General features: G+C 36.4%; 2 protein-coding genes across 2 annotated transcripts in view; one reads left to right on the top strand and one right to left on the bottom strand.

Annotated features, from left to right (window-relative positions):
- Positions 1 to 3,763, bottom strand: part of LOC117988977 (uncharacterized) — a 14,790-nt gene extending 11,027 nt beyond the window's left edge. Inside the window, exons 1-2 of the mRNA XM_034976272.2 lie at positions 435 to 3,763; positions 127 to 194 (exon numbers count right to left, since the gene is read on the bottom strand). Of these exons, the coding sequence (XP_034832163.1) occupies positions 127 to 194; positions 435 to 528 (162 nt within the window). The 5' untranslated portion in view covers positions 529 to 3,763. The remainder of the gene's footprint in view (positions 1 to 126; positions 195 to 434) is intronic.
- LOC117989008 (uncharacterized) lies at positions 2,352 to 22,130 on the top strand. Its single transcript, XM_069503473.1, has 12 exons — positions 2,352 to 2,367; positions 3,128 to 3,204; positions 3,737 to 3,861; positions 5,726 to 5,917; positions 6,476 to 6,590; positions 7,123 to 7,174; positions 7,822 to 7,924; positions 8,723 to 8,936; positions 10,294 to 10,419; positions 11,160 to 11,314; positions 12,571 to 12,710; positions 21,631 to 22,130. The coding sequence occupies exons 1-12, from the start codon at positions 2,352 to 2,354 to the stop codon at positions 22,128 to 22,130; spliced, it is 1,815 nt and encodes a 604-aa protein (XP_069359574.1).

Raw genomic sequence — 22,130 nt, 5'->3', positions numbered from 1 at the left:
ATTTGTTGTATCATAAACCAACCAATTTAACGGAAACCAAGGGCTTCGTCATGAAGATGCATGTTTTTTCATTTTACAACACGTATCTTTAAATGTGTTCTATATCTAGCTACTACATATACTTACCAAAAGTACAGCATTTTCGAAAGATTTTCGGTGTGTCCGCCACTGCTTTTGAAATGCCTTAAATACATCTAAAAAGTAAATGTTTCTTAAGAAAAAATCGATAAACCTATTTAAAAAAATTATACTTATCTGTTATTTTTTAATCAAATTATAAATTAAAGTGTAAAGGCCTATAAAGAATATGTAGTAGCTAAACGGTTATAAAAAACCTGATTAAAAAATCAATTTTTCAGAAATACTAACGATCCTTGTTAAATTGTTTTCGAGAAAATCACGTCGTAAAAGTTGATTTTCTATAAAATTCTTACCACTGCTAAAGTATTTTTTTACTTTATCTTCTATCCCTGATGAATCGACACCAACGGCCAGGACAAAAATAATAATAAATAAATTAACTTGCATTTCACTAACTTTTATGCGTAAAAATTAAAAAATTAAAACAAAGAAAGTGATATAAAAAAGAATGAATATTGCTTTATTCACTTTACCATGAAATTGCTTAATGTAATAACTTTTTCAACTCTACTCATAATTATGCATTTTTGCATAACCCTCGAGCCGCAATTGCGTCTATCGTGACTAGGGCTTTCGAATACTGGATTTTTTCAATACCGATTTTTTTTTCAATACCGGGATCCTGGGATCCTTTTATTGATTTGTGTCAATTAACAATTGAAATTCGGAAAAAAATGATTTTTGAAGAAGTGTTTCCGAATAAAGTAAGTTTTCTTCTTTCTTTCTTAGAAGGGCTTTCGAATACCAGATCTAATTGAATCAAACTTGACCCAATTTGATTGACGGAAAACAATAAAAAAAACTACAAAAATATCATATTGGTTTTGATCTTAACTTTTTATAAGCAACTGTGGACCCTTTATGAAAAAAGCTTTTTAATTTTAGAACTAAGTATATGGTCTATCACGTTGGAACAAAAACAGTAGGGATGGTGAAAAACATGTAATAGCAATAAAATACAATTTGAAACGATATTTTATCATAGGTAGCTTAGTCGGATAAAAAATATTGGCCATACCGCCAATACTGGTATCCCGGTATTACAAGTTTAAATACTGGTATTGAAAAAGAACGAAAAAGACCGGAATCCCGGTATTAGTCAATACCGGTATCTCGGTTTTGAAAGCCCTTACCGTGATACACGCAGATTTGACCAGAAATTATCGGCTATCGTCACGATAGTTTGGGCTGCGCTACGTAGCACAGCGCTTACCGCCTGAGCGGCGATAAATCAAAGGGTTTTAGCGCGCTGCTTAGCGATGCGCGTGGTCAGACTAGCTTTGTTCATTTTGACTGTTGATTCCTAACTGTGCAGATGTTCTGAATAATAATGGAGTGGAAGAAATGAAGGAGTTGCATTCCTAAATCATGGTGATCCCACGGGATTTTTAAAGAATCATCCATTTAAATGTTTTCACGAAATTTGGAACAGAGATACCTTGTATCCCGTCCCCCTAGGACGGGCTACTACGGCTACTTTTTGTCTTGGAAAATCAAACGTTTCCACGGATTTTTACAAACCTAAATTCACGCGGGCGAAGCGTGAGTACCATCTAGTCTAAAACAATTTTAGTTTTTAAACTTTACAAATGTTGAACTAAAGAAGAAGAGGAGTTCTCTAATGGCCTAAATTACAGGAATAAATCAGGCGTGTTGTTCTCAAACACCATCTTCACTGTTTAGGTTTTTTTAGTTTTCAAGTGCATGAAGTAATTGTTAAAACACATGTATGTCATCATCCATTGTCAAAACATCACAGCTGTTATGCGAACGGCCATCTTGGAATATTGCACGATTGTTCATTTACCTATTGATTCGAAGCTGCATATGTTACCATCGTATTAGCATGATAAATTTTTAACGCGCAAAACATACGAAGCTTCTGCACGAATTGCTTTGTACTATAGCCGCAAATGCGGCCGGAGCATAATAACAAAACTTCAGAGTAAAAAAGTCAATTTAACTTTAATTAGCGATAGTAATTAAAAACTGAACTGAAAGATTTTAAAATTAACTTTTCATCGTGTGAAGCAACAAGCAATAAAGTCTTCAATGAAACTTTATTATCCGATAGTACATTTAAAATGTTTTTGAGCCATATACTTTTACTAATAAAACCGTTGTTTTTCATTTGTTTGTCTACTGAAAATGTTGTCCATTGTAACAAAGATTGCTGGAGAAGTTATGATGCTGAACAACTCTTCGATGAAATGGATAAATTAGATGGTAATATATTAATTTAACATCGTGCATTATATTAGAAATAGTTATTTGTTATGCAAGGCTGCAAAGCTGTTATTTTGTCGCGATAGTTTGTATTGGATACGGTGTTTTACACCAAGCGAGAAAAATCTAAAAACTTATAAACAAGATAGTTTTAGCAATAAGCAATCGAAAAAATTACATTTCGCGAAATTCCAACGGGCACCCAGTTTTTAGGGTTCCGTACCTCAAAAGGAAAAACGGAACCCTTATGCCCGGTTTCTGAACTCGTCAGTTATGTTCTCATTAGCTGTTAATTCAATAAAGTTATTAATAAGATAAACGTCAGTTACAGTAACCGTAACAGAAAATGTCGTGAACAAACGTACCAGGTTGACTAACGCCAGTTTACCCGGTCTGCAGGATGCCCGCAACTGCATCTGCGTGGATTTAGGGTTCTAAAAATCCCGTGAGAACTCTTTGATTTTCCGGGATAAAAAGTAGGCTATGTCACTCTCCAGATCTTTAACTATATGCATGCAAAAAATCAGGTTGATCCGATGCTTCGTTGCTACGTCATTGAAGGACAAACCAACGAACCAATAAACCAACAAACAAACACAATTTCGCATTAATATCGGTAGTGATATTAAAGGAGCTAGCACGCTCCCTTAGGGTACACCGGAATTGATCTTACTATCGGATCTAAAAGGTGTAATTGTTGAATTTTGATGTCTATGTCAAATTCGAAGGTCTAATAACAAAGCTTTATTTTTTCTTTCAGAACAATATCCCAAAATCACACAAAATCACTACAAAAAGGGGGAAAAGACTAATAATTTTGATAAAGAAATGCTAAATGTAAGTTTTAAACTTTACACGCTGTTTTCTACGACAAGACGAACTTACTTATCAAACGCTTAATCTCAAGTACCTAGCTGATATCTTATTGTCCGTAAAATCGGACAAAATTAAGAGCCTCGAAAATTAATGGCTCGTTGGCGGGTGGAGCCTAAAATAGTTCCGTTTCGGTGAGTTGTGAGGTGTGAGTTCGGGTGAATGAGTTTTTGCAAATCGGTGTTTAGAATTACGCCTACTTTTGGCAAAATAAAACATTTTATTATACCAATTAAGACATTTGATATTATTATGAAGTAAAGTGCGACACGAAGTTTTTCTAGTTTATTACTTCATTTACGAACGCAGTTGCCTCAAAATTTGCCCTAGAGATTTTTCAAGGGACCTATATAAGGGACCTATTGAAATAAATAAAATTTTACTATATTAAAATTGTTTTAGGGCATAGATAATAATAAAGCCTAACTAAAACAACGTGGTAGTTTAAACTTTGAAGGCAAAAAGTACCTTATGTTAAGTTTACTTATGTTCACAGGCATTGCTAAGAAATAAATTAAAAGCTGCGCGGGCCATCCACGCAGCGAAGGGCGACAAGAACCTCATACCGGCTGGCATCAACCTTGGTGGATATTGCATGATGAGGCTACCCAAATCCATCCTGTTAGTATTTCAAAAGGTTCGCTGCATATTATCAGGAAACTTTGTGACGCACGCTTGACACCTTCACGTCATTATCACAAATTTTGCTACGACAAACCGCTCGGTTTGTGATTGGGCGCCAGCTCCGTGATTCTGAAGCCTGATGGTTTTTTTAAACTAAATATTCATGTGATTGACTGCAATCACATTAAAAGTACTTAGTTGATGATGTCTAATGATGCACCCAAAGGTGAAGCGTGCCTGCCTAGAAGGCCTATTCACTCTTCCTTTGAGGGTCGAAAGTCAACGGCAAGACTGGATCAAATCTGATACTGAATCACTAAAACTACAAGTAGGTGTATTTAAGGCAAATTTATTGGATTGTGCTTAGGTAGTTATAATAAGGGTCGTATTTAACGCCTCGCCAAATAAATAGTAATTCAGCTGTTTGAAATATTAACTACGGCTTCCAAAAATATTAGGTTGGCGTAATATTAGGTAGGTTGGTGATGCTCGGCGACAAAAAATAGAATCGGGAACCTGTTAATATGATTGTGGTATCTTTTAAATTATATTATCTGGCCGCGAAAATTATCTATTAAAATAGAATTAAATTATGGTGGGGGGAGGTCCGGGGAGATAGGGTAGATGAGGAAGCAGGGGGATGGTGTAGATGAGGTGGAGGGGAGGTGGGAGAGATCGGGGAGAGGTCAGGGGAGGTCAGTAGAGGTCGGGGGAGGTTGGGCAGGTGACGGAGGTTGGGGTAGAAGAGGGGGAGGTGTGGGGGAAGGTAGAGGGAAGTGGTGACGGGGGTGGGGTTCCCGGTTATTATTCTGTCAGTTTTCCTAGATCGCAAAAAAAAACTATTGAACTACCGCGTGCGTGCGAATCTGGAAGTTTTCGACGATCATAATTTTTCACCTAAGATCACAAATCATAATTAGCGAATCTGTGAATCGGTGTGACATCCTGCCGTCCTGCCGACGACGTGTTGTATTTTTTGTACTGCCTTTAATTTAATCTTTTAAGAAACTTTTGCATTTTAACAAAAACTCCCGTTGAAATTTCATTATAAATTCATACTGTAATTTTTGTGTTTTGTACGTTAAGCCAGGTTAATTAAGGCGTAGCTTGGTCGGCTTGTTGCTAACGAAATGAATATAGGTATTTTTAACATAATGATTTGGTTTGTTTCCATAATCCATGGAATGCATAAAAGAGTATATAATCACTACGTTTTACATGCATAATTATTATTATAAATGTCAAAGTGGATGTCTTTTTATTTGTCTGTGTTACCTTTTCATAGTTCAACCTAACTGTTCTTGAAGATTGGCGCAGGCTTACTTATGATACTTTTCATCCCAAGATTCCTCCCCATAGTTGTTCCGGGTAACCTAAGTGAGGGGCCGTCACATTTTGAAGCACGCTTGAAGGTGTTGACGACACCTTCGAGAGCGTAAGCACTGCGCCACTATCTAGCAGCTAGCTACTCTGCTGTACTGCTACAGTGCGGCACTGCTCTCTTGGCACTTGAATGACATTGACAGGGGGGCGCTGTTGGAGAACAAAGGCTTAGAATATTCAAACAAGAACAAAGGGGACACTTGACGGCAACGTTAGTTCTGATTTTTGCCACGCGCCAAGATAGCCTTGTCGCACTGTACGTTCTTACGTGTCGCAACTCACATGTGTGTGGACTAGAATTTGAATTTCTAGAGTACGAATGTATGAGCTTTGCCTTTCTGGAGTTTTATAATGTCCGAGTTTTTCACTGAAGAATAAATAAATAAATAGCAAGATTCGGAACTCGTGTTTTTAGTAAAAGGTACCTTTTAGTAGAATACTATATATTATTAAGATATCATTCATGTTTTTTTTTTAGTTTCTTCCACCGCATGAAACTACGAAACAACACCAATTTCCGTATAACAAGTCTGAAAACTGATATCAGTGAACTAAAAATAAATGCCCACATCATGCTGAATGACCTGCATCTCTTCGGTTCCTATGACTTCACCAACATCTTAAACAAACCTAATATCCTTTCTTATGACCCCACATTCGGACAAGTCGAGTAAGTACCAGGGGGGTGATTCGCTAACTCAGTGTCTAACACAGAATGATAGCCACCAAGCTCATTTGACATGGTTGGTTCTACATCGGTTTTCGTAGAAAGCCTTCAAGGGATTAAAAATAAAATAAAAAACCTTTATTTTAAAAGTTCGCAATGTATTGCAAATAAAACATCTGACTGTCGGTAGAAGTCAATAAACGTTACGTACATACTTAGATTGCCCGCTTACGACGCGGCATTGACCCCGAGTTTTGGACGCTATACATTGCGAATTTGAAAAATACTAAATCACTAAAAGTACAAGGATAAGGTAAATGATTTTATTGATATTGGATAAATATAAATAATAACAGCTCTAAGTTTTACTAGCATTCTAATTGCACCTGTATTATTTACGTCTAATTTAGCTTCATCTTGATTTTACAAGCACAAGTATCTTGTAGTAGAAAGAAGTTTAATTAAGTAGGACTCGAGATGACATGAACGTTTTAATTAGTCACTTACTTCATTAATTATTTCACTTTTGTATAATTTTCACAGTAATTATATCGTTTGCAGACTTTTATTAAAAAACGTGAGCTACAAGATGGAAGGAAGGTATCGTATTTTGAGATATAAACTCATTATAGAACTGATTGTTTCCGAAATTGATTTAGACGACGTTATAGTGATGGTAAATATTCTGATCTTAATTTTTCAGGGTCCTTACCCTACTATTATTTTAATTTTATTAAATTAAAATGATTTTTATTTTATAAAAATGATGGAAAATTCTTAAGTGAAAAATATTGTTTATTATGATAGAACGGTGATAGCCTAGTGGTTATGATGTCGACCTCTTATTCTGAGGGTCGGGGGCACACACCTCCAACTTTTCGAACTTATGTGCGTTTTAAGCAGTTAAATATTACTTGCTTTTACTGTAAAAGAAAACATCGTGAGGAAACCTGCATGCCTGATAGTTCTCCTTAAATTTCTTAAGGGTGTGTGAAGTTTGCCAATCCGCATTTGGCCAGCGTGGTGGATTATAGCCAAACCACAGCCAAACCATTCACATTCTGAGAAGAGACTCGTTCTCATGATGATGATAGATTAATTTCTTTTATAAAATTGATCATAAAACGCTTGACCATACTGTTTCGATTTATTTTTACTACTTAAGTGATAATATTGAGATTGACTTTCAAAATAACTTTTTGTTGTAGTATCGGAACAAAGACTCGTCACAATCAGTTTCACTACAAAGAAAAAACATTGGTAATTTATAGGTTTTTATTATTTAAAAATATATTGCTAGCTGTAGCTCACTTCGCTTCAAATCGCTCTTTCAAATACTAGCGTCTTCAACCGACTTGCAACCTGAAAGATTTCAGGCTGAAACCTAAAATGATTCTAATATTGCTGACTATGAGGTATCTCTAACTAAACCAAAGACTAACTTAATATATTCTAACGATCTCTCTGGCGCAGTGGTAAGCACTGTGGTCTTATTAGTGGGAGGTCCCGGGTTCGTTTCCTAGCAGGGGTTTGGAATTTTATAATTACTAAATTTTGTGGTCTGGTCTGGTGGGAGGCCGTGGCTAGTCCTACCGGCTAAGCTGTGCTACCAAGCCATTTAGCGTTCCGGTACGATGCCGTGAAGAAACCAAAGGGGCGTGGGTTAATAAAAACTGCCACACCCCTTCCAGGTTAGCCTGCTTCCATTTTAGACTGCATCATCGTTTACCACCAGGTGAGATTGCAGTCAAAGGGCTAACTTGTATCTGAATTAAAAAAAATACTTAAGTATCTACTATATTAAACAAATATTTTTTGTGATCTACGGATAAAACTACATAAGAAAAATCTTTCTAAATAAGTCCAAGCTGGACTTATCGGATGATACAACATTATTTATTATGCAGATATATTCATTGATAGACTGAAAGTTGACCTAGACAAGTGGCTGAAAGACTACTTCAACGACGACCTAATGTATGGAATCGGCTATGGGAATGCTCGGTTCGAGTAAGTATAAAGTTGAACTAGACAAGTGGCTGAAAGACTACTGCAACGACGACCTAATAAGTATATAATATCCTCTCTGTGAATGCTCAGTTCGAGTAAGTATAAACTTGAACTAGACAAGTGTCTGAAAGACTACTGCAACGACGACCTAATGTATAATATCCACTCTGGGAATGCTCGGTTTGAGTAAGTATAAAGTTGACCTAGACAAGTGGCTGAAAGACTACTTCAAGGACGACCTAATGTATGAAATCAGCTATGGGAATGCTCGGTTCGAGTAGGTATAAAGTTGACCTAGACAAGTGGCTGAACGACTACTTCAACGACGATCTAATGTTTCATATCCGCTCTGGGAATGCTTGGTTCGAGTTAGTATAAAGTTGACCTAGACAAGTTGCTAAAAGACTACTTCAACGACGACCTAATGAATCATAATATCCGCTTTGGGAATGCTCAGTTTGAGTAAGTAAAAATTAATGATCACCGAACTAAGCATTTACTTGCATAAGTTCAAGTACGTAGGAGAAAATAGAAATTCACCTACTAATATTATAAATGCAAAAGTGTGTCTGTCTATCTGTCTGCTAGCCTTTTACGGCAAATTCGTTCCACTGATTTTGACGAAATTTGGTATGGACGAGATAACTTGCATACTGGGGAAGGGCATAGGCTACTTTTTATCCCAGAAAACCAAAAAATTCCGACGTGATTTTAAAATCTAAATCCACGCGGACGAAGTTGCGGACATCATCTAGTAAACAATAACCAAAATTTTTGAAATCTGATTGGTCGATCTAATTACCTCTCCGCTTTGGTAGAAACCGGGCCTAACACTTTCTCGCTTTTGCAAAATCACTTTTTACTGCCTTTCAGAGCATATAGTCAAAAAAGGACGATGGCGCTCAATCAGTATGCAGACAGAGCGATAGACAAGGTGCTCGAACGACTGAACGAAATTAAAGCCAATGCCATCAACCTACCTTCTTTTGAATTACATACCATGAGTGTTGCGGTAATTAAATCACATACATAGATATATACTTACTTAATATGCGTTTAGTTAGCATGGAAAATATAAAGGGCTAAAATATGAAACTGAGATACGACGCCCTGCAAAATCTGAAATCTGAAATCTGTGAGCTCGCACGACTCTTCGAAATAACTTACAGACCTACGCATAAGAATTATTATTATTTTGAATCGCATCGCGCGTGCTTGTTATTCTTATTATATTTCGTTATTTAACCTATCTACTGAGGACGATTTTTGAACGAACGGTTTGGTAGGTTATCCGTACTATGGCAGCAGGTCCTTGCGGCGTGAAATAACATCGCAGTATCGTGTCGCACGCAACGCATTTTTTGTTTCGTCCCTCCTAACGCACAGTACCCGGCAGAAAATATTGTAGATACCTTTGGAAAGAGATAGCGTTTTGTAGAGCGTCTCTGTCGTTGAGACCGACAAAACGCCAGATAGGTACGAGTGACAGAAACAACGCTCTACGAAGCCGCCGCTCTAAAGGTCGATGGACAATGTTTTCTGCCAGATACTGGCCTTTTCGGTACACGACGATGCACAAACATTGTCGTAGGATTGCAACCAAAACCAAAATCAAATCCGAACCGTCACATGTGCTCAAATGCTCAAGTGCTCAAATGCTCTTCATACATTTCTATTTTTATTTATTTATTTTTATTTTTCATGTACCAAAATTGTAGTTACAAAGTACCTAATAATAAATTAAGTTACATTACATCTATATAGGCTACGGAATGCTGACCAAGAGGTGCAACGAAGTTACATTAGTGTTGTTCACCTCCGAGCCTCGTACAGCATGACATAAAAGCGTTGACTATGCGCCTGATCTTTCTCCGAGTTGGCTTAAATAAAGGAAATGGATTTAGGCATTGGGCCGACCGCCAGCGAGAAAACGACTAACTATCGGCGATTTTCTCTCTCAAGAAACGCACAATAAATGTACATTAATGTACATTTATTATGCGTGTAATGTAAATGTACATCGTGTAAACGAAAGAGATGCATATATCAAAAATTGCTCTCTGACTGTTCACACTGCCGGCGACGACTCGCTTTACTAGTTTTGTCGATGAGCGACGAGCTTTCAAAAATATTCGTTCAGCGATGCTCGCTTGCTTGAACACATGTAACGCGCGCTCAGGTTTGCACAGGACTGAGCGACCGCGGGCGAATGGCGCGAATAATCGCTCGTTGCACTTGCACACTCGCATATAGCCCGGTGACAAAACTATCGAAACTACACACTCGCTTCCCGCTGATCGCCAACTCGTTTATAGTTTCTAGTTCTACTGTCGGCAGTCGGACTTTTTTGAATTTTGTTTTACTTTTAGGAAATATCTCTAAGTAACGGGGTGTTACGGGGACTGGACAGCATTTACAGACGATCCATCGCCACCGGCTCGAGGCGTGACGACGTGCGTGCCGTCAACACTGTAGTTGGGTTCAGCAATTTGAAAGTGAGACTTCCTGTTTCTGATCAATCCTACTTATTTATTTATTTTGGATTTTTAAAAAAAATCTTGACATAAACTCGAGTCTGTGAGAATATAAGTAGTGGCTGAACGCCCCGTGCTGTTCGGAGTCCGCGAATTTTTCGTAACAATAATTAATTTCTCAATTAATTTTTTTTTTTTTTTAACTTTTTAGACTATGGTCAATATAGGTACCTAAATGGGTAAAATGGCGATTCACTTAGACACGGCTCTAAAAACACTGAAATTTTACCGTGTAGAGAGAAAGTCTATCAACCTGTCAGTTTATTGTTTTATAACCAACTTCAAAAAAAGAAGGAGGTTCTCAATTCGACTGTATGTTATTTGTATTTTTTTTGTATGTTTGTTACGCGATTACTTCGCCAATTATTATAAACCGACTTTGATGATTCTCTTTTTGTTTAGTAGGTCATACTTCAGAAGTGGTTCCATTACTTCAATTTCAATTTGGTTAAGATTTAATTAATGAATATCTTCGGAAATGGAGAACGGAACTGTATACTTACTGAACGGAACGAATGCTGTACACATATAGCCACTCTCCCTGATGGACTAAACATCCATATTCTTATACCGAGTCTATCTGAGTTTCACCGTTATTATCCTTGCAAAGTTAACTTTCCTCTATGCTAAACTACAAATAAGACCTGAGTCAGCTTATCCTTTCATATGTAGGTAGGTACAGATCAACTTGTTTTTTTTAGCTTAGCTACAGATACGATGCGTTGCTGCAGTCGGGGCCCCCAGTGACCGGGGTGTTGACTCTGACAGCGGATGACCTGACCGCACACATGGCACTCTCTCTGACCAGAAACCCGGAGGCAGTCGATCTGAGTTTCACTTTTTTGGAACAAGCAAAGTATGTCTGAGAGTATGAGTTTGTTTGTTATAAATCAATACTAAGTATAATTTTGCTTCCACCATACGTTTACAATAAACACTCATTGATTCTGATTTTTAAATGACATAAGTACCTATCTATTAACATAGAATCTCGTGTACTTAAGTACATAACTAAAATAATTAAATTAAACTAAATATGTACCTAACAATATTCGGAGTAAACTATCCACTATACTTACTACAAAAACATATTTTATTAAAAACTAGCTGATCCCCGCGGCTTCGCCCGCGTAGATTTAGGTTTTTAAAGATCCCGTATAGCCTTTGTCACTCAGGAATAATGTAGCTTTCTACTGGTCAAAGAATTTTTAAAATCGGTTCAGTAGTTCTAAAGATTACCCCCTACAAACAAACTTAACGACATTACCTCTTTATATAATATTATTATATTACAACGGGCCGTGCAGCAGAAATCGTAATATTTTAATTTCGCCATAACTTCAAAACCAAACGTCCAATTTTAATCATTCAAAGACCAAATATTATCTCCATAAACTGTTCTTAGTGATGAAATCATTTATTTTGATAAGGATTAATAGCATGAGTAAAATAAACGCGTTTAAATGTAGTCCAAAAAAAATTCAAGATTTTTAAATAAAAAAATGGTTGCTGTGCCTCACTCGACATAGATGGGTATAGTGTGTCGCGGACTTTTTTGTAGATATTTATAAGATCTACAATTAATTAGAACATTTTATGGTTCTATCTTTTATAGTTTAGGCAGCGTACGCAAAATAAGTAACTTTTCTGGTTGATTTTTTACACCTTGTGTCCGAAAAACCCAAATATCTTACGGAACCCTATTTTTTTCCAAAATAAAATATAGCCTATGTTACTCGTGGATAATGTAGCTTTCGAATGGTGAAAGAATTTTTAAAATCGGTCCAGTAGTTTTTGAGCCTATTCAGTACAAACAAACAAACATACAAACAAAGTTTTCCTCTTTATAATATTAGTGTAGATGGGTTCAAATACTACAAACTCGACGCAATACACATTAGATTACACAGGCACTGAAATTCCTATTGTTACGTTTTCACAGCTAGCATCGACTTAGTGATATTCGGTATTCAGGTAAACAGTAATTTAGTTAAATCGCTGCCTGAACCGATCTTGATACTGTACTAGCTTGCACTCTGAAGTCGTACCCAGGCTTGGTATTCATTACCGCAACAATATCTTACGGGTAAATAAAAAAACGTTATTTTTCAGACCGGAATTTCTGACAATAGAAGGTCCAGCTAACCGAATGATATCGAACTTCAAATATATGCTGGAACGTCACATCATCGCCTTAATGACCAACACTTTGATGCACAGCATAAAAATGCTCGGAACTTTAACCCGATGTGGTACGTACTGTTAGGAGGTCCGCTTCGACAGTCTTTTGAAAAAAAAAACCACAAGAAATGTCCAACGAATTTAATTTGGAAATTCACACACACGGAACTTTTACTTCACGCGAATACAGTAGTTTCAGTGTTAACTATTCAATATGGAAATGTGGACTGCTTCGCCGCCTCGCGGATTGTTCGCTTTATATAAATTGAAATGCTGAAGCAGCGAATTAACACGTCATGTTAAAATTATTAATTTATAACATTTCCCCCCTTTAGACGAAGCTTTAATTTAAAATAAAGCGTAGTAAAAAAAAGAAAAGGAAAAGGAGAGAAATGGTAAAATATTCTACATAATTTAATTATTTGAAAGATTTCTTTGCACTGATGCACTAAGATTTCGAAGGTCTACAGATGCGTTATCTTCATCATCTGTTATCTGTGACATTTCAATAGAACTTTGGGCTTTGTTTTCTTTATGCGAAATCTTTTTGCGATTACATTGGAAAAAAAATTGAATGCAGAATTTGTTACAATTACGTTGTTTAAAACATCTGATAATCTTATAACATAAAAATAGAAAAATTAACGAAATAATTATATAAGTAAAAGCAGAATAATACGAGCTATATTTTATAAAATGAGATTCCTCTTGGATCCTGTTGATTTGCAACTCAAGATCGTTGAATTGGTTTATCGAATTTTTTAAGGAATCTAAATTAATATTACTTAGGTTAATAGGTGATAGAAGAGGAATCGTTTTGTTAACAATCTCTTGGTTGCAGCAGTTATCATTAGTTATATCAAAATTAATATTAAAGTTATTATTATCAATAGTTAAATTTGAAATGGTAGAAGGTATAAATTGAATCGTTTTAAAGTAACCAATGCAACCTTTGTTCAGTTTTAATATTCCAGTGCCAGATATAGAATAATCCTTAAAGTTATCATTACAATTGATAGTTAGTTTGCTTGTTTTTGACTGTACAAATATCCATTGATTATTTTTTAATTTATGCCATATGTCAATAAGACCATATAGGATTTTCGGTTCACATTCCCTTGGTAAAGATAGAGTCACTTCAGTTAAAAGTTTTGTCTCGCATGAAGGATTCGAATTTACAGAATAAATTGACTCTAATTTACAGATGGAATTTTCACTATTTAAAATAGTACAATCTCTTAAAGTATCTAATAATACGTAATTTAATCTATCGTCAGTTATAGCTAAATAGGGTTTAGTAGGTTTGATTAAGGCAAAACTTTTGGATTGTCCTTCGTAATGAGGAGTCGGGAGCGGGATTGTTTTATAGACGTTATACTTAACGGGAGAGACAAGAGGGATCTGTATTACAAATACTATCTTATTGTTATAGAAATAGGAGACTAACTTAGATATATCTATAATGGTATGTATATTTTCTATACTTAGTGCTACAGGAAAATCTAAACCTTTATTGATTGAGTTTCTGTGTTTAGACAGTTCATCATACAGTTTTACAGGACTTAGAACAGAAGGATGTAGAACATTAACTTTTGAAAACAAAATTGCGTTTATTACAGTATCGAGAAAATTTGAGATAGCTAGTAAAGAGCTTTCGATTATATTAACTAAGCTATTAAATCTAGTTAAATACATTAATTTTTCATTATCACTAGTAACATAAGACAATATATCGTTTAATTTATTAATCTGAGAGTTTAACTTTATCTCATTTTGATTTAACCTAGAAATAGTAGAATTAAAAGTATTAATAGACGACTTAACTATATGAATATTATCTTTCATTAAATGAAATATCTCAGATTCAGATCTCTGACAAGAGCTAATTGCAGCATCATATTTTCGGGCATCTTCAGCATCTAAAGTGCCAAAGAAAAACTTAAGGATTTCACCACCAAATTCTAAAGATCTTTTGAATCTAGCAGGATTTTCGCTTGAGATAATATGAGATAGAGATTGAGCCTTGAGATAATTGGATTCTAGAAGTACTTCAATTGGACTAAAAACATTTTTGCAGCTAGAGTACTCTTCTGGTTGCAACTTAGCACAAACTAGAGAGGTTTTAACAATCAACCGGTCAACTTTGTCAAGCTGTGGTTCCAATGAGACGGTGTTGAGATGCGTGATTACTTTCCAATAATCATTGTAGAAATAAATTTTAGTAATGGGGTCGAAATATATTCCAGGGCTATGCGTTATGGGTGTAATCATTGGCTCAGACGAGACGTAGGAGAAAAATCTGAAAATAATGATAAGCTTAAGTTACAGCGAGCTTAATTAAATTAGTATGATACTTAACATGTTTTCTATTTATTAATAAAGTAACATTATGTTTTCCATTTATTTTAACGATTTTGTAAGGGCCTTTCCATATTGGAGATAAGGCTTACGAAGTCTGTGATGGTATTTTAAATATACCATGTCACCAACTTTATATTCTATGTTAGGATTAGAACTTGAATCATAGATTTGTTTTGAAGATTCTTTACTTGATCTAATATACTCTAAAGCTTTTTCGCGGCTTACTTTCATTCTATACTGAAGCGCACGGACATACTCGTGGTATGTAACATTATTATCTGTGTCGTAGAGAGAATTAGGAAGGGTTGGTTTCTGTCCAAACAGAAGTTCAAACGGAGTAAATTGAGTAGTAGTATGAGGAGTTGTATTATACGCGAGAACAGCTGTTGCTAGGTAGCAATGCCAATCATTTTGATTTTCGTTTACAAAGGATTTTAGGTATTCTTTAAGAGTAGCGTGGCTGCGTTCCAGCGCACCGTTAGTTTGGGGATGGTAAGGGCTAGAAAGTAAGGGTTTGATTTTGAAAATATCGGTAACTTGTTTAAACAGTTCTGATGTAAAAGTCATGGCTTGATCAGTAAGGATCATTTTAGGAATAGCGAATAAGGACATAAAGTGGACCAGATTACGGGCTACTTCTTCACTTGTTGAAGAAATCATAGGATAGACACATAGGAATTTGGTAAGATCATCTTGCAGAGTCAGTATGAACTTGAACTTTTGGAAACCTGCTTCAGGTAAGACACCAACTATGTCCAGAGCTAATCGTTCAAAAGGCTTTGTGCTCGTTGATGTAATAACCATAGGAGCTTTATTGCAAGCTCGTAAAGGTTTGTTAACTTGGCATAGTTTGCAAGACTTCACATAGCGTTCTATGTCAGTTCTCATTCCTTTCCAGTAGTATGAGGCTTTAATTCGACTATACATCCTATTCACACCAGGATGTCCTGCTATGGGAGTGTCGTGATTCTCTTTGAGAATTGTAGGAACTTCAGCTGGAGTTGGAAATATTATTTGATTTTTATAAATATGTATTTTGATATCAGTGTTATGAAATACGTAGGAAATCATATTATAAATTTTGGTATAGGATAATTTAGTAAAAGGTTCAGAGAAATCGGAGATAGCTATTTCATCAATGCTAGGGTGATGTGATATAAGTTCATCACGAAGCATCATCAAAGTGTCGTAAATGGAGCGAAAAGTTGTCTCATCGTAATGATGAACCTTGGTAAAAAGAAAATAATATGTTTTATTATTTTTTGTAACTGACCTTACCGAACATTGTTCACGTTCGGCTTCTAACAATGAAGCGGTGTCGGTTATCTGAGATAATAATTCCTCACAATGTGGCATTGAGTTGTCGAAATCTAGAGAAACGGGGCATGCAATAATTTTGCATTTGGAAAGATGTAAAGCTTGTGAGTGTTCTTCAATTTTTGTGTTAGAATCTGGTAAAGAGTTTGTAAGTTGTTTCTTAAAATATGCCTCGTAGGAAAGCTTAGTAAGATTATCTGTATTTATAGCATGAATTGGGATGCGAGACAGAGCGTCTGCATTTGAATTTAATTTTCCAGGTTTGTAAATAATCTCGTAATCGTATTCCTCAAGTTTGAGGCGCCAACGGACGAGTTTGGAACCAGGATCTTTGACGTTGAAGAGCCATACTAAGGGCCGATGATCTGTTACGATTTTGAATTTAGTGCCGTAGAGATATGGTCGGAAAGTTTTAACGGCGAATAAAATAGAAACTAACTCCTTTTCTGTGGTCGAGTAATTTCCTTCTTGTTTGTTTAAGGTTCTAGAAGCATAGGCTATTGGTTTGTCCTTGCCGACAGGGCCTTGAGATAGCACTGCGCCAACGGCGTAGTTGCTGGCGTCTGTGGTAACGATAAATGGTTGAGAAAAATCAGGGTATTGGAGAAGAGGAGCTGAGGTTAACTTTTCCTTCAGGAGGTTAAAAGCTTGGTCTTGTTCTATAGACCAATGAAAAGTGACATCCTTTTTGAGTAAAGATGTTAGAGGTTTTGTGATCTTGGAGAAATTGTCAATAAATCGGCGGTAATAACCAACGAGACCGAGGAATGATTTTACTTCTTTAGGATTTTTAGGAATTGGGAAATCACAGACTGATTTAATTTTTTCTGGGTTTGGAGAGACACCTTTATCCGTTATAATGTGACCTAGATAGGTGACTTCCTTTCTAAGGAATTCACATTTATCCGGTTGTAATTTGAGATTATAATCTCTGAAACGGTTGAATACCATTTTCAGTTTTTCACAATGTGATTTGAGATCTGCACTATAGATGATACAGTCATCTAAATAGACATAGCAATGTAAACCTTGAAGACCTGATAATACTGTGTTCATAAGACGTTGAAAAGTACTGGGAGCGTTCTTAAGTCCGAACGGCATCCTAGTGAATTCGTAGTGGCCTGTTGAACCATTTGTGTTGACTACAGTAAAACCAGTTTTAGGTGCATCTGAAGGATTCAGCGGAATTTGATGGAAACCGGAGACTAAGTCCAGTGTGCTAAAATATTTGGAATGACCTAGTTGATCTAGGATATCTGTGATCAAGGGAATAGGATATACTTCGGATACAGTGACGTCATTGAGGCGGCGGTAGTCGATAACTATTCGCCATTTCTTTTTCCCGGATGCGTCCATTTTTTTGGGAACCACCCAAACGGGAGCATTCCATGGAGAGATAGACGGTTTTATAATTTTCTGTTGTAGCATTTTCTGGATTTGGGAATCGACTTCGTTTTTATGACATTCGGGAAAACGGTAAGATTTAACATTAATAGGAGAGCTATTACCCGTGTCAATAGAGTGTTGGATAGCGTTAGTATGAGTTAGAGTGTCTCCTTCGAGATAAAATATATCAGAGTATTCAGAACAGCACTCTAAGAGAGCTTTTCTCTCCTCATCGTTAAGATGTGAGTGTCTTATAAGACTTAGAACACGATCGAGTCGATTTGATGAAGAATTAGAAACGTGGTTGATAATTTCGGGGGATTGAGACACTTGGCGTAGTTCAGAGAAGTCTATAGGGGTTAAATGGACCTTGAAATCTTGGATTTCTATTTGAGATTCAGTGGTATTTAAAACAGAGACATTGACTTTATAATTAGGCTTCAAACTTACCATACAGTTTGCTATATATACACCTTCGGATATAGAGTGATCTAATATGAGTGCGTCTTTTAAATGACGTAACTCGAACTTGTCATTTGAGACAGTGCATTCAACAATAGCTTCGGAGCGAGCCGGTATTATATATCTAGGGCTCGAATAATGAATTGGTAAAGTGTAATTTGAGATAGTAAGGGATTTAGTATTATAATCGATATTAGTATGGAAAAAATGTAGAAAATCGGTACCTAAGATACCGTCTGATTCCAGATTCAGAGCGTCAGTTATGACGTGGAATTTAAAAGAAATGGTGTGGTCGTTTATAATAAGGTTAAGCACAACTGTTCCTAAAGTTTCGCTATAGGAATCCTTATCGTTTATGCCTTTGAGTTTTATAATTTCTTGAGACAATTGGGGCTCTGCTGGTAAACACGAGCGCTTAATAATGCTGACACTTGCGCCTGTGTCAACTAAGAAACAGAGAGGTTTTTTATTACATTCTATTTGTAAAAATGCATGAGGTAAGGACACCAACTTTTTCAGGGTGCTTGTTTCGAAGATCGGGACGTCTTTAAGAGGCAATGAGCTTTTGCTTGCGTTGCTTTGGGGGTCATTTTGAATGACTTTAGATTTTGTAAGACTCAGTTGATCCTTTGAAGGAAACTGAGATTTAAAGGATTTTGTAGTATAAGAGCTAGTATAAGAATTAGAATGAGATATAGTATTATTTGAGCAATCTTCTTTGGAATGCTTTGTATTCGATTTTGTAGGAATCAGTGAGGATTTAGGATATGATTCAGCGATATTTTGGCAGTCTTTTGGTGATTGCCGGGATATAAAAGATTTGGTATAAGATTCAGTGTGACTCGGACAGTCATGTAGCGATTGCCGAGATGTAACGATTTGGGGGAATTAGTATAAAAGGATTTAGTAGTTCGAGTGCCATTTTGGATTGTTGATTTCGGCAGGCACGCATCCGAAATCAGTTTAAGTTTTTTTGATTCAGGGACGTAACTATTCGTCACTTCATTTAAGGATTCAGAGTATTCATACATGTTAACATTAGCACTGTTACTATGAGAGGGACCCGACGGAGGGTGAGAGTTCATCCGACGCTGATTATTATTATATTGGCGCTTACGACATTCTGAGATAAGATGTCCTTTGTGTTTACAATAGGCACAGGTTTTGACGAAATTTGAGTCCTTTGATGAACTTTGACTTGTTTCTGCAGAATATTGAGGGTTAGCGGGAGGAATATGGAAAGATGATCTCTGTGTGAAATCGTGCTTTTTCTTAAAGCACTCTGAGAAACTATGATTGGTCTTCTTACATAAGGAACAAAATTTAGTTGGATGTTTTGGTTGAGTAATTTTTACAAGTTTGAAAATTTTTTCTTCTTCGACTGCTAGAGAAATTGCTTCATTAAGTGTCGAAGGGTTTCTGCAGCGGACAATATTAGAAATGTTAGGGTTAAGACCCAATTGGAATGAGCTTAAGGCGAGTTCTTCCATAGCTGTGATTTTGCCTAGAAGGAGATTACGATCAGTGCATGAATTTTGAATATCAGCTTGAAGTCGAGTTAGGCATGCTTCGAGTCTGATAGAATATTGTGTCACGCTTTCGGACTGGCCCTGTTTACAGTTTTGGAGATCAAGTAGCAGATGGGACGAGTGTTTTTTCTCGCCAAACGTGCTTTTTAAATATGATTTTAATTCATCCCAATTATTGAAATTTTTAAGGCTGCAGGCTAATTGTGCTTTGCCCTCAAGTTGGGAGATTATATATTTACATAAGATATTTTGCTGGTCGGGAGCAGCTAAACTAATTGCGTTATCGCAGTTAGTTAGGAACGCGGCAAGAGTTTCCCGATTCCCATCATAAGACCTTACGAATTTAGTGAGTATAGAGAGAGTCACTTTTGCGTCCGAACTTTCTGACTTTAAACTCATTTTTGATCACTGAAACTGAGATATGGAGAAAAAAAAAGGATTTATATTTAAAATACAGTACGAAAATATACAATTAAGACAATTTACGCTTTTTATACAAAATAATATAAACTACTTACAGGATAACGGCAAACATCACGATTTATTTTTCACAAAAAGGTTTTCACTTTGATGTCACTGCACTGAAAGTTAAATTAGGTCGATGCGTTTGCGACACGTGAAGGCTTTGAACTGTACGGAATGCGTCTCGTATTTCACGCGGCGACGATATCGAGTAGGTTTCTGAAGATATTGAAGAAATTGTATTTCGTAATTTTGAAGGCTTAAAATTTATTTCACTGATGTTTTTGAGTGAGTCCAGGATATTCGCGTTCTTCGTGTGAGATGCGGGCTCAGTCTGGCAGGCTGAGACTTATCGTCGATCTTGAGTAGAACCGGTGCTTAGTGGTTGTGATGCGGGCTCAACCCTGCGGGCGAGGCTTATCGTCGATCACGACTGCGATGACCTCAGGATTCTTTGGATGCTAAGGGTCCTCTTGCGTGAACCTTCTTAGCATCCCACTTCTGACACCAATTGTTAGGAGGTCCGCTTCGACAGTCTTTTGAAAAAAAAAAACCACAAGAAATGTCCAACGAATTTAATTTGGAAATTCACACACACGGAACTTTTACTTCACGCGAATACAGTAGTTTCAGTGTTAACTATTCAATATGGAAATGTGGACTGCTTCGCCGCCTCGCGGATTGTTCGCTTTATATAAATTGAAATGCTGAAGCAGCGAATTAACACGTCATGTTAAAATTATTAATTTATAACATTATATGATATTTTTATACAGGAACAGGCATAACGCACACTGAGTAGGTTCCTGCTGACGCTGTAGTTGAGCGATGCGGGAGAGATGTGATGAACAGACGTGACGCGAGAGCTCAGGGACTCGTCAACTTGTGACAACTGAAAAATAAACCTAAATCTAAGTGTATAAATCTCTATTAAAGCTTGCATCATAGAGACAGATAAATAGAGTACCTACCTACCTACTTTTGAACCCAAAAAATATAGAGCTCCCACAGGATTTTTGAAAACCTAAATCCACGTGGATGAAGTCGCGGGCATGATCTAATCCTGTATAATACCAACATGTGGAATTTCTTCATAATATTATAGTCAACATGGACATATCACATAGGTACTAAAAAATACCTAATTGTGGTCGTAATTTGGTCTTCACAAACAGTCAACGATGAACGGTAATCTAAGGCTTTTTCTACACTCGACCTATTGGATGCTTAGAGGGAAGGTAAACGCCTAAGTTTGGCCTCCAAAGTTCAATAATTCAATTACCGACTTGAGTCGAGGATATGACAAGTACAATGGATGGTTAAACGAGTCTATTAAGAGACAGAATAATAAGAAATTACTAGGTTAAAGCAAAGAATAATATGCTGGGTAGGAGAAGATAAACAATTGCAAATAATATATTCAGGTTCCCATGACCCATACCCACTTTATAGATTTTACGTGTTTTTCTTCCAGTTCCATTACTATCGCCTTACAAAGAAGCCGAAGCTAAAACTAATAATACAGATCGGAATGAACATAATCAAAATTCACTTGGATCTATAAAAAATAATAATGAAACGGACACTACTGATACCGACACTGATGAAGTTCCTCCCTCTGAAGATATCAAAAAAGAAACGAATAAAAATGATAATACTCCAGAGCCTTCCGAAGAATCAGAGAATTCTGAAAATTATAAAAATGAAATTCCTCAAAATCCTTCCCAAAAAGTAGAGAAAGGTGATGAAGAAAGTTCTAATCAAAACGAAGATCACAGTAATAAAACACCTTCGCAAGAACTAAATGAAAATGATGACAATAATACGAGAAAAGGAAATCACACATCAAATATTGTATTACCCGGTTTTGTTGGAAACTGGACCGAAGCAGAAAAACAGAAACTCATAGAGAAAGGAGGCTTACGCTCTAAATTAAAACAGAAAAAGCGCATTCGTTTTCGTAGACGTAATTAA

The sequence above is a fragment of the Maniola hyperantus genome, chromosome 15 (genome assembly GCF_902806685.2).
Source record: "Maniola hyperantus chromosome 15, iAphHyp1.2, whole genome shotgun sequence".
Classification (NCBI taxonomy): Eukaryota; Metazoa; Arthropoda; class Insecta; order Lepidoptera; family Nymphalidae; genus Maniola; species Maniola hyperantus.
Note: the sequence above shows the minus strand (reverse complement) of the source record. Positions and strands in the feature narration are given on the sequence as shown.

What these genes read in the sequence shown, in the direction of transcription:
- LOC117989008 (XM_069503473.1), top strand. An exon ending in AGGCTACCCAAATCCATCCT is followed by an intron (nt 3,862 to 5,725) that starts GTTAGTATTTCA and finishes TTTTTTTTTTAG; the next exon opens with TTTCTTCCACCGCATGAAAC. An exon ending in TATGGGAATGCTCGGTTCGA is followed by an intron (nt 7,925 to 8,722) that starts GTAAGTATAAAG and finishes TGGTCGATCTAA; the next exon opens with TTACCTCTCCGCTTTGGTAG.